The following is an 11,342-nucleotide window of genomic DNA, read 5'->3' on the forward strand; positions in this document are numbered from 1 at the left end:
ACCCCTTTAGAGCTGCATTCTACATACATCGTGTTGTGCTAACGTACTTGAAAACTTAAGATCCAATTTACGAAAAAGAGCCTAGAGGAGGGAGGCATAACTGTGTATCCAAAATCCTCCCAGAGATTTGAAAAGCTACATCATTGGTTTTGCTATAAACCCCCTGTTTACAAGGCTCTATGTACTGCTACATAGCAATAAATGATTTGCCTCCAAGTATTTTCTTTATTTCTTGTCTACAATTTTCTCCATCCTTCCCTGAAGATGTCCAAAGGGAACAGTGTTAATCTCCTATCTATCCCACTTTAATCCTTGCTTTTATTTAAAAAAAAAAGTGCAACTACACTTGACAGGCAAAAGAAGCAGTAACTGGCAGGTTCGGCTTCAGTAGAGTTGATTAACATGTGTACATTCTACTAAAGATTATATGGAATGATTAAGACCTTTAAATCAAACTGAAAATTGTTTAAGTGGGCAGAGCTCAAAAACCTGAGCATAGGAGTCATTTTCAGTAGTTCTGCCTACTAGGTTAATGAGAAATATCCATTTCAGAGCCACCCTCAGACCAGAAGCTGAGCATGGAGGAAGAACAGTGCTTAAGTGCGATATGGCAGAAAACAAAAGTCATGCAATCATCACCTTATACATCCACTCCTAATGACACAGCATAAGTCTTAATTTGAGCAGCAGTTAAGCTATTAGAAAATTAAGTTCAAAAGTGAAAAATTCAAACGACAAAGGAAAATTATACTCTGTTTTTACACACCCAGAAGAACCTTTCCACACACCCAGACTTCAACAGTGACTAAGAACAAGAAGCTGGAACAAGTTAAATGGGTTCTGCCTTATTCCCACCATGAGCTGCTGTAAGCGTTTACAACTGACAGATTAGGAGCATGCTGTATCAATACGGGTACCGACGCCAAGCCACAGAGCTTTCTGCCAAATCACACTGCTCCCGGCAGGGATCTCTGCTCCTCTCCTCCACCCACACACACCGAGCCCGCGCATCCTCTTCTGTTCCACCGTCCATATCCAGAAGCACAATCACTTCTCTCACATAACAGAGGGTATTACTTTGCAGAAGAGCAAAGGAAATACCAGCTCACTCAGCAGGATACCCTATTACAACCAAACTACACCCACTGCTCAACTGCAAATCAAAATGTTTCCGCACATCAATTTAATTTGACCCCCTGTTGGTTAATATGTGCTAAGGAACTGGGCGTAGTTTCTGCGGACTCCGCACAGCATGGTAAAAAACTAGGGTGGTAAAAAAAAAAAAAAAAAAAATTTAATCTGCTTAGAGAACGAGTTTCTGTTAAATGACCTAGATTCTCACTGTCACCACAAAAGCACTTCCTATGATAAGAAAGGGTTTTGCTTTGCTTTGTTCCTGCTGCACCCATCCCGAAAAAGCACGCTTACTCCAAACAGGTTCAACTAACCCAAACACTCCTCTCTCTTCACACCTGAGTTTGACAAAGATGACCATCACTGACGAACATTCACAGTTTTGATGTTTGGTGACCAACTATCCACGCGACTCCAGAAGCCCAAGCCCAACAGTCGTCATGAAATGGTACCAAAACAGCATCATTCCGGATCTCAATATGAAGCAACGTAATCTTCCCCCAATTAAGGCAGGAAATGGGATCCGGGCATAAGCGTTTCTAACAAGCTGCTGACAGCAAGAACAACGCAGCATACTTTCTTGTTGAAGTTGCTCACAGGTACATGGCAGTGACTACCCTCAATTCTGCTAGCAGGAGCACCTACTTTACACAGGCTGGGGAAAGCACGAAGGGCAGCTCACAAGAGCTTCTCTGCTCCTGCTGAAGTCTTTTCCTTCTGACTTCATAACCTAAGTACACGTAAACTAACATGGATAAAGATATCAAAGAGGCAAGTAGTGGGAGTATAAATGAATAGCCCATGTTTAGAAGCAAAATAACTTAGAATCCAAATTAGAAAAACAAACAAAGAAAGAAACAAACAAAAAAAAAAAAAACACTAGAGCAGTAAGTCTCTAAATGAGAATATTTTAGGTCTTCATTATAATGAAACCAGTGAGAATTAGATGTGACCCTCCAAACAACCTAACTATGCAAATCTGTCCAGGGTTTTCGTGTTTGTCCTGGTTTATGCAACAACAACTTTGCTTAGGTTTACCCAACACAACTTCACCGCATCATTGGATTATCTGTGGCGTAACAAAAAACCTTACTTCAAGCAATGTTTTAAAAGAACTGATGAGTATCTTTTTAGAGCAGTATTCCCAAAAGCAAGCCATCTTATCTGCAATGTCCAGCAAGAAGTTGGGAATCACTTTCTGCTTTAGGAAAGTTTAAAAAAAATAAATACTTGTCGTTCTTCTACAAACCTCGACCAACTAATCCGTACGTAATGCTTGAGCAAACACAACTGTGTACCCAAAGGCAATTATAGCTTTACAACTGTACGGTAAGTGACAGTTTTGATGTTATGGAGCACAGCAAACATTAGGAACTGGGATGGATGTCCACATGCCTCCAGCAGGCACAGTAGATGGTACAAGAGACAATTGTGGCTGAAGAAGAAAAATCTTTGCAGGTAAGCCATACCCAAGAGCCAGCAGCTTTTCTCCCCTATTTGACCCAGCCGAGCAATTTCATTGCCTTTCAATGGACAAAGAGCAGCTGTTGCCCAAAAGTTATCCCATGCCCCACTGTGGCAGCAGGGCAGGGAAGCGAACGCCTTTCAATAAAGCCGTGTACGTTTGCCAAGGTCGCAGATGTCTCAGTGTCACAGAACACATTTCAGAAGAGCACTACTGCAATAAAACGCATGAAGTGAAAGTGCTGTCTCTGCAATTAGAGCTGGAGATAAGCGTTCCTCTTCTCAGGTACGACATAAAGGCCGGGAGGGCACGACACCCCTTTCTTTTAGCGCGTTAGCCCAGAGCTGATGCATAACGCTCAGAGCACACAAGGAAAGTTTTCTTTCTAGCCTAATTTTAGTAGAGCCCTACTTCACTATAACCCCAGCTCCAAAGCTGAACATCACCAGTATTTAGAAGTGTTCTGAGAGGGAAGCTGCCAGGCAGCCTCATTTAAAAACAGAGAGGCAGCAACAAGCAGTTTCTCATGCTTGATCCGATTACTCTGATCTCTCTTTTGATGCTGCAGACTCACTCGTATTTCTATTACTGAACGGGGGGAGCAAGGGAAGGGGGGGAATGTCACTTTGCTGCTTGGTGCTTCTTTCTCCCTCATCACACTCCCAAGGAGGGATACATGCTGTGGTAACTGGCACAAAGTGGATGCAAGAACTGGAAGCCACGGCAGCCTCGGACCTCTCCTGCTACCGCCTGCCAAGTCCTGCTTTGGTCTCATGCTGTCCATGAGAAGATCGCATCCTCGGCTGGCACACCGCTTTAAGAAAGGTGTGCTTCCGCATCAAATTTTGAGATCTCTCAGGTCCAAGCTCACGAAAGTTGTCGTGTTGTGGATTAGCACTTGAGTGCATCTTTGTGAATGGAAGAAAACCACTCGAGTCCACCTCAGAGACGATCAACTCGTGATGCTTTGCGATAGCTTGGGGAATACAGTAACACTTCCATTCTGGCTGCAGACCTTTGAAGAGATTATAAATCAGATTCGGTCGCTCACAAACTGTTAAAAAAGGGCAAAACAAGATCAAAGAGGTTCATCCACAGACGTAACCCAAACCCGGTGTTTTATATACCCAGCACTTGTCAAGAGCCAGTGTAACTTCAGGAGGCGATGTGCCAGGTTTGTGGATCTCCTCGGCTCCACCAGCTCCATTTGCACCTCCACCACCACTCAGGTGGTCCAGAGACCACCGCTGCCCACGGTGCCTCACCTCCAGGAGCTCCCCTGCCTGCAGGGGATTAACAGCCCACGCTTCAACTCCTCACCCCAGATAAGCGCCCACGCTCTGCATGTCAGCAGTGCAGAGCTCGCATAGTTATGCTGCAAAACCAGAGGGAACGTGCAAGCTGCCTTCACCCCGATGAGAATAACGCTCTGGCACTGCCTCAAACTCTGTATACGAAACGCCTGTCTTCTCCCAGAGCTGGCTGGGGAGCCGGTACCCAGCACCTGGTGGTCAGCAGCAGATCACCGTCCTGCAGGAAACCCAAGGGGAATGAACTGCACAGTCCCACACCCTCCCTAAAAGCCAGCGAGGGCTTGCCTGTGCCCTCCGGCAGCTTAATCCTGTACACGGCACCAGACACTGTTAATGTAATTGTCAAATGCATTTTTCAAAGAGTTCCCTCACTTTCAAGATGCTGAGCATACAAGAGATAAGAGAAGTTCACTGTCATGTAAGCTAATCAGTACCTGAACCTTCTCGGAGAAAACCATTTGAGCAAAACGTTCAACTACAGTTTCTTGCTATTAAGCTTCCTTTGCTTCACCAAGGAGTCTGGAAAATGTAGTAGCAGCCACGGACTTTTGCTGTCTGTCCTAGTGAAGAATCGGGCCAGTAATATAAATTGTTTAGGGCAAACACTTCACAGCTGGTCTTGGCAGGGAAAGTACGTTTCTAACACAACTATTCCCCAGCAGTGCCAAACATACACCTGCATTTTAAAGGAATGCCTGTCATCTCCTACAGCTCAGAGCCCATCGTCTCCTCAACAATTACATTTCCCTCATATTGTCACTAACAGAAGGGAAGGGGCTGACACCGACTTCAGTGATCTGGCAAAACCCACAGAAATATTAACTGCTGCTGCTTTAGAAGTTACAAAAAAAAGCCAAGCCCTGGCCATGAACACTGTTTCCATCTACCCTTCAGAGAAAGCCCTGTGAACTGGGAAAGACGCTTATGCAACTCCCGATCACAGCACTGCAATCCCCAGAGGCTGAAGCTACCCACACATGCCCTGGGAAGGTAAAAATATAAACCAGGGAAAACAACACAGCACCTCCAGATATGAACGACAGCCAACAGACACCAAGATGCACAAGCATTTCCAGTGACAAAAAAAAAATTAAGCTGAACAATCTCTTTAGTTTTCACGTTAAGACAGCCCTTGAAAGTTTTATATTTCTGACCAGAGATGTGCTTAAATACCATTTTAAATACCATTTACCTCTATACTAGTATCTTAACAGGGTGTCAGTTGTTATAGTAGCACCACCTTGAGATATCCATTAGGGTTTGATGTTATTACTCAAAATTTTAAACTACAGAAGAACGTAATCCACTCAAACTGAACTGTAGAGTAGAAATATCATACCGGCCCATGCAGGGCCATCACTGATTTCAACTAACTATCCATGCAGGCCAGTAGGAGTTCCTAGCACAGCCCAGGTAAGTGCTTTAAATAAAACAGAAAAGCCACTTGGCACGTTCAGCAGGTAAACACCAACTATGACAACACTGCTGTTCAGGTACTGTTATCACTCACGATAATACACGCTGAACAGATGAATGAGGTTAACCCCAAAGTCCGATTTCCAAAGTCCCATCCAGCACTCTTAGAACAGCTCCCTAACAGCTAACTCCTTTGCCATACAAAGACTTAAGACGCAGCCCAATGTGCAGCATGACGGGAAAACCAACAAGATCACCAGGTAACAAATACACGAGGAAAGACGGGGAAAAAAAGCTTATTCTGGGGAAAGAAAAGCCAAGAGAAACCAGGCAGATTCTGTTCACGAGCAGACAAACATCAGAAGAGGAGCCAGCTGCCACGTGCATCGCTTGCACTCGGGCTCTTTGCACTTGCAAACCAAGGAACCAAGCACCCAAACGCAGGGGCAGGGCTCGACCATGACCAGCCACGAGCTGGGAGCAGTGGGATCAGACACTGCACACCAGCGCGTGGCCCAGCCGCCAAGCTCTGTTGTGAAATACTCCCCTTCCAATTACTACATTTTTGATTGAAGCCTCGCGGTATCTTTTTTTCAGACATGCAAAAATAGCCTCTTCCACCAGCATTCTCCCCTGGTGCCTGGTCGTGAAGCCAAGCGCACCAAAGCTTCCAAGCCAGCACTGGACGACCTTCAAAGGGCTCTGTGGTGGAGCTCCCGTTAACCACAACAGCAGCTGCTAGCTGCAGCATGCAATTAAATCGCCAGGGAAGTAACTGATTTATGAAACTTAAACAAGTACATACCACTCGTAATTACAACATTCCAGCTAGGGTCTCCTCTTCATTGCAGGTTTCCAAACAAAGTCTCTTTATTTAATGCCAGTGGGTTTGTGCCACTAGAGAACAGCACACAGTATTCCTCAGAGGAACAAATACAACTTTTTTAATGTCGCATCCCATTTCTCAGAAGAGATACAGATTACACGTCTGGCTTTGCTTGTACTCTCAAACCGCTGCATAAGTATTTACTTACTGGCTGAATTCCAGCTGCAGTGAATGCTGCAGACTTACAGCTTGCATTACATTTAAAGCTTCTGAAGTCTGTTAAAATCGTATCTCCCTGAACCACAGAAAGCAACTTCATTTTTTTGGATATGCAGAGCCCCTGTATTCAAGACAGGAGTACTGCTACACTGTCAAAAAAAAGGCACCAGTTGTTAAAATCCCTTTTAAAATTATGACAATAATCTCTAGAAAAGCTGGCGCTGAACAGAAACGCCAGAAAAATCTGCCTACATGCAGTATCAGAAAGCTATTTTGTAAAGTAGGTTTTTGAGCAAACATGTTATTAGGAGCATTTAAACAGTCATTTCAAAGAGAGAGCAGACCTAGCCTAAAACAAATGCTTTATTCTGGGTGGCCCCGGGCAGACAGAGGGCGAGGAAGCCGACCCATCCCTTCTTAGCCAGGCGACGGGGCAGAGCCCCGGTCCGCACGCCTCTGCCCCCCCGAACACGCACTGGGCTCTGGCACAGACCTGAGGAAGCAACGCCAAGCCATCTTCAGTTACTGAGTCAGGGCTGTTTGATTACAAAGCCTTCTTTATTTACACACCCAGAAGAGACAGAGTGAAATACAAGCAAGGAAAACAGCAAAGCAACATCAACAGACCAAAGACTGATAAGGACGGGCGCGCACAGGAGGAGCGCGTCTCCTCCTCCCGGCCTCAGGTGCACCCCAGCCACCTCTGCAGAGGGAACCGCCAGCAGCCCCTGCTCTTGCCAAGGCATATCGCGACGTCCAGTGCATATCGTGACATCCAGCGCTGCCAGTAATAAACCCAACAGGTGTCCATCGGGCCAAAGGTGCGAGGAACTGCCCCCTCTTGTGTGTAGATCCTGCACAGAGCAGAGCCGACTCCCCGCGAGGCTTCCCATCCTTGGAAATCACAGGAGGCTCCTTGGCAGTGGTTTCTCAGCCAGATTGTCGTGCTTATAAACCTGTGCCCAACTGCCTACATGCAAGACAAATGAGCCCAAGCTGCAATCCAGATGGATTACTTTATTTACCAGCCTCTTCCTTGCAATTTTCCTCAAGTGTTTGCATTTCATGCAGAACACAACCAGAACGTCAGTGTATTTTCCAATGCAAGAGCCCAGCCAAGTCTCAGCGAAACCGTTGCAGATCAGAAGCTTTGTCTTGCTTGCACACAAAAGCTCCTTAGAAACTGACTCCGTATTTACAAAGGAGCAAAGGTCTTCCCCTGGCCTATTGCATTCGGGGCTTGTTTCACGTTGGCAGATGCCGCAGCGTGCAGTTGTGACGGCTGCTTGTCCCGAGGCGCACCCGCAGCACCCTGGTGTCAGCGTGGCCGTCGCACCCAGCACCACGACCGGGCTTCGGAGCGATGCTGGCACCGCTCCTCTGAACGCCTCCCGCGGCTTCGGCTGGGAAGTTATTCTTTCTAAACTGCCGCGCAACATGGCTGTGTGCCGCCAGGCAGCTGCCGTGCTCCAGCGCTGACTGCATCTCAGCCTTAGCCGAAACCATCCCTCAGCTCTCGTCCTACTTCGCAGGGGTGTTACAAAGTTTAATTCACTGTAAAGCACCGCGATCAGATCAAAAGGTGCTGCAGAAATGCACGGATTCATCTCCAGGTACCAGCTCGGTTTAAACAGAGCCCTAGCGTTGCCTATTGCCAGCCCAACCACCCGAGCTCCAGGCGGGCAGGGAAGCGATGGCAGCAGACTCCAACGCGCGCTCCAGCTCGCAGGATGCTGCTGCGCCGCGGTACAGCACGGGGCTGGTGTTCCTCGTGTGGCAAGCGGTACGGAGACACGGCGACAGCGGGCAGCAATCACTGCCAGACACCGACTGCCACACCGCTGGGTTTGTCTTCCAGGAGTACTGAAGCTAACAAACTAGTAGCTTTTAAAAGACAGGGGAGAAACGGAAGGAAATATCAAAAAAAAAAAAAAAAAAAAAAAAAAGCCAGAAGTCTTCAGCGTTAAGAAGTTTTGTCTGAAATACATTAAAGCAGGACTTTTAGGATGTTATCCTTTATTCGCGACAGAGCGCTGGCATCACCAGGTAGTTATCTTCTACCAACAGCATCGCCATCTCGGTTCGTACCGTGCGGTGCCTTTCGCTATCGGAAAACATCGAGTGCACACGTCAGGCACCGGCATCGAGCTGCAGCACCCAGCCCCGGCTCGTTCCTTCCCAACGGCTCCTGCTCCAACGGTCTGAAGCGGGCTGCTACGGCCGCCAGTGGGGCTCCGGCTACCAGGCTCGTGCTGCTGTGACACCGCACGAGCCCCTGGCTAAAAGCGGCCCTTAAAAACGATTTGAAACGCGAGGGAAGATGTTGGGAGGCAGACGGCAACACAAAGAGCGAGCGGAGTTATCCCCCAGCAGGGCTTTTGTTTTTATTTCAGGCTGGTTGAAGTGGAAGCTCCCCACAGGTCAGACCAACAGACAATTCCCTGCATGTGGAGCTGAACCGAGCGCGGATCCCACAAAACCCACCTCCGCGCAAGCCCTCCGAAAAAACTACGAGGACAGCGCGTTAATCACATAAACATCTGGGCGGCTGCTGCCGAGCCGTGCCGGAGCGACACAAGTGTTTCCCCAGCTTCTAATAAAAAGGGGCTGCCACCGACGGCTCCTTTCCACCCCCGACAGGCTCCGGGGGCCGCAGGGCAGCCGGAACGGAGAAAATCGCGGGGACGGGGTCGACCCCCGGGGCCCGCAGCGGTGCCCCCCGTCGGGCTGAGCCCCCGGCGCCGGGAGCGGGCAGAGCGCGGCCGTGAATAAAGCTCTTTGTTCGGCCGCGCTGCCCGCGCCTTCGCCCCCCCCCTCCCCTCTTCTCCGTATCAGCGAAACGCAACAGATCGCTCAATGGCTCGCTTGTTCCGCCGCCTGGTCCCGGGCAAGGCACGCCAGCTCCGCTCGGCGCGGCAGCCGCTAAATGGAGCCTTGTGCGGGCACCGGGCGGCCCCGACGGGCTGCCCCGACGGGCACCGGCACGGCCCTGCTGCAAAAGACCGGGTCGGACCGGGCTTCCCCTGGGGCAGCGGGGGCTCGGGGCTCCGGGGCAGCCCCGCTCCGGTGCCGCCCGCTCAGCCCAAAGCCGCCCGGACGGGGCGGACAGACAGACAGACGAAAGGAAGGAAGGACGGACAGACGGAGTTGCACGCCGCTGCCAACAGGTCGGCGGCCGCCCGGCGAGCCCCCCCCGCGGCCAGCAGCCGCTGCCATGGAAACCGGCACCGAGCCGCCGCCGCCGCGCCCGCCCCGCGCTGCCCAACGCCCCCCGGCGGAGCGGGCAGCCCCGGGGGCGCCGCCACCACCGCTCCGAGCCCCGGGGGGGGGGGCTCCGCGGGCACCGCCCGCACCCAGCGGGAGCCTCCGCACGGCGCCGCTCCCCCCCCCCTCTCGCTGGACGGACGAACAGACAGATAGACGGACCGACGGGGCGCCCGCTGCCCCCCACCCGCCCCGCAGCCCCGCGGCGCCCCCCCGCGGACGGTGCGCGCCGGGTCCAGCCCCGGGGGGTTTTGTTGATGGGGAGGATAAAGAGGGGATAAGGGGGGGGGTCCGGTGCAGCGCCCTACCTCTGGGGATGACGGCGGCGGCCGAGAGCAGCAGCAGCAGCGGCGGCAGCGGCAGGAGGCGGCCCGGGGGGGCGCGGCGGGGCGCGGGGCCGCGGGGCTGGGCGCGAGCCGCCATCGCCGGCACCTGCTCGGCTCTGCGCCCCGGCCGGCACCTAGCGACCGCGCGCACCGCTAATGAGATGCGGCCGCGTCACGGCGCGGGGAGGGGCAGCGCCACGGCCTCGCTCCGCCCCGACGGGGGGGGCAGAAGGGAAGAGGGGGGGGGGGGACGCGGCCCGGTGCCCCCCCCCCCCGGCGGCGGAAAAACGGGAGGAGGGCGGGAGCCCCCCCCCCTCTCTCTCTCCGCTTCGGGGATGGGAAGGGAAAGCAGCGGTGGGGCGTGGGGGGCGGGCGGCGCCGCTCGCGACACGCGTGGGGGTGTCGCGATGTGCGTGGGGGTGTCGCGACACGCGTGGGTGGGGCCGCGACACGCGTGGGAGCCCTTCTCCGCGGCCGCCCACCCTCGCCGACCCCACGCGTCGCGCACCCCACGCGTGTCGCAGCCCCGCCCCGCCGCGTGTCGCCCACCCGCGCCCCCCCCGGGGGCCGCCGCGGCCGGAGCCGGCAGCCGGGCCGCTGGAGGCGATGTTGAGCCTCCCAGCGGCCGCGGGAGAGGCGCGGCGAGGCCGGGCGAGCCCCGGCGAGCACGGAGCGAGCCCGGCGGCAGCCCCCGGACCGGCAGCCCCGGCACCCGCTTCCCCCTGCCCGGTACCCGGTACCCGACGGCCGCCCACCCGGGGGTCTCGGCACCCCGCAGCGGGCAGCTGGGAGCCGGCAGCGGGCTCGGAGCGCCCGGGGAAGGGGAGCCGGGCCCCAGCCTCCGATCCTGAAGCACCGTGGGCCTGCACGGGCAATGCCGGGGGGGGGGGCGGAGGGGCCGTCGGGTGGTGCTGCCGCCGCTAGCAGGGTTATTCCGCGCTAAGCTGGGCGCAGGTGAGTTGTCAGCCCAACTTTATCAGCACGTCCCTGCTGAGCCCGCAGCTGAAACGGCTCCGGGCGGGCGTTAGGTCCCAGCGCAGGGCTGGGGGGAGCCCCCACCCGCAGGCTGCCCCCACCCCGGAGCGGTGCCCCGTGCCCCTCCCGAGCTGCCAAGCATCTTCGCCCTGGAGAGATGGCAAGTGCCACGTACGCGGAGTTTCAGGCTACCCTGCTCATCACGATTGTGCGACTAAGCCGGATTTATCCTCCAGTTTAGAAGGAAGCGTTTGTCTTTGTCCACGACGCTAAATTCCCTTCCCTCCAGAAGGACTTTAGCACTGGTAAACAGCTTGGGCTTGAGAGACTTTGCATAGCGGCTCCATTTGCCTCTGTGTCATCAGGCACCAGATTATCTTGTTTGTCTATTTTTAATTACATGT

The 11,342-nt window shown here is 53.0% G+C and overlaps 1 protein-coding gene across 8 annotated transcripts in view; it reads right to left on the reverse strand.

Moving 5' to 3' along the window:
* The window catches only part of CADM1 (cell adhesion molecule 1), a 176,486-nt gene extending 166,385 nt beyond the window's left edge, over positions 1-10,101 (reverse strand). For all 8 annotated transcript variants that reach the window (XM_084495648.1, XM_084495647.1, XM_084495645.1 and 5 more), the window contains exon 1: positions 9,946-10,101. In XM_084495648.1, the coding sequence (XP_084351774.1) occupies positions 9,946-10,060 (115 nt within the window). In that variant the 5' untranslated portion in view covers positions 10,061-10,101. The remainder of the gene's footprint in view (positions 1-9,945) is intronic.
* Positions 10,102-11,342: the final 1,241 nt, after the last annotated feature.

Source organism: Aythya ferina (assembly GCF_964211825.1).
Source record: "Aythya ferina genome assembly, chromosome: 22".
NCBI lineage: Eukaryota > Metazoa > Chordata > Aves > Anseriformes > Anatidae > Aythya > Aythya ferina.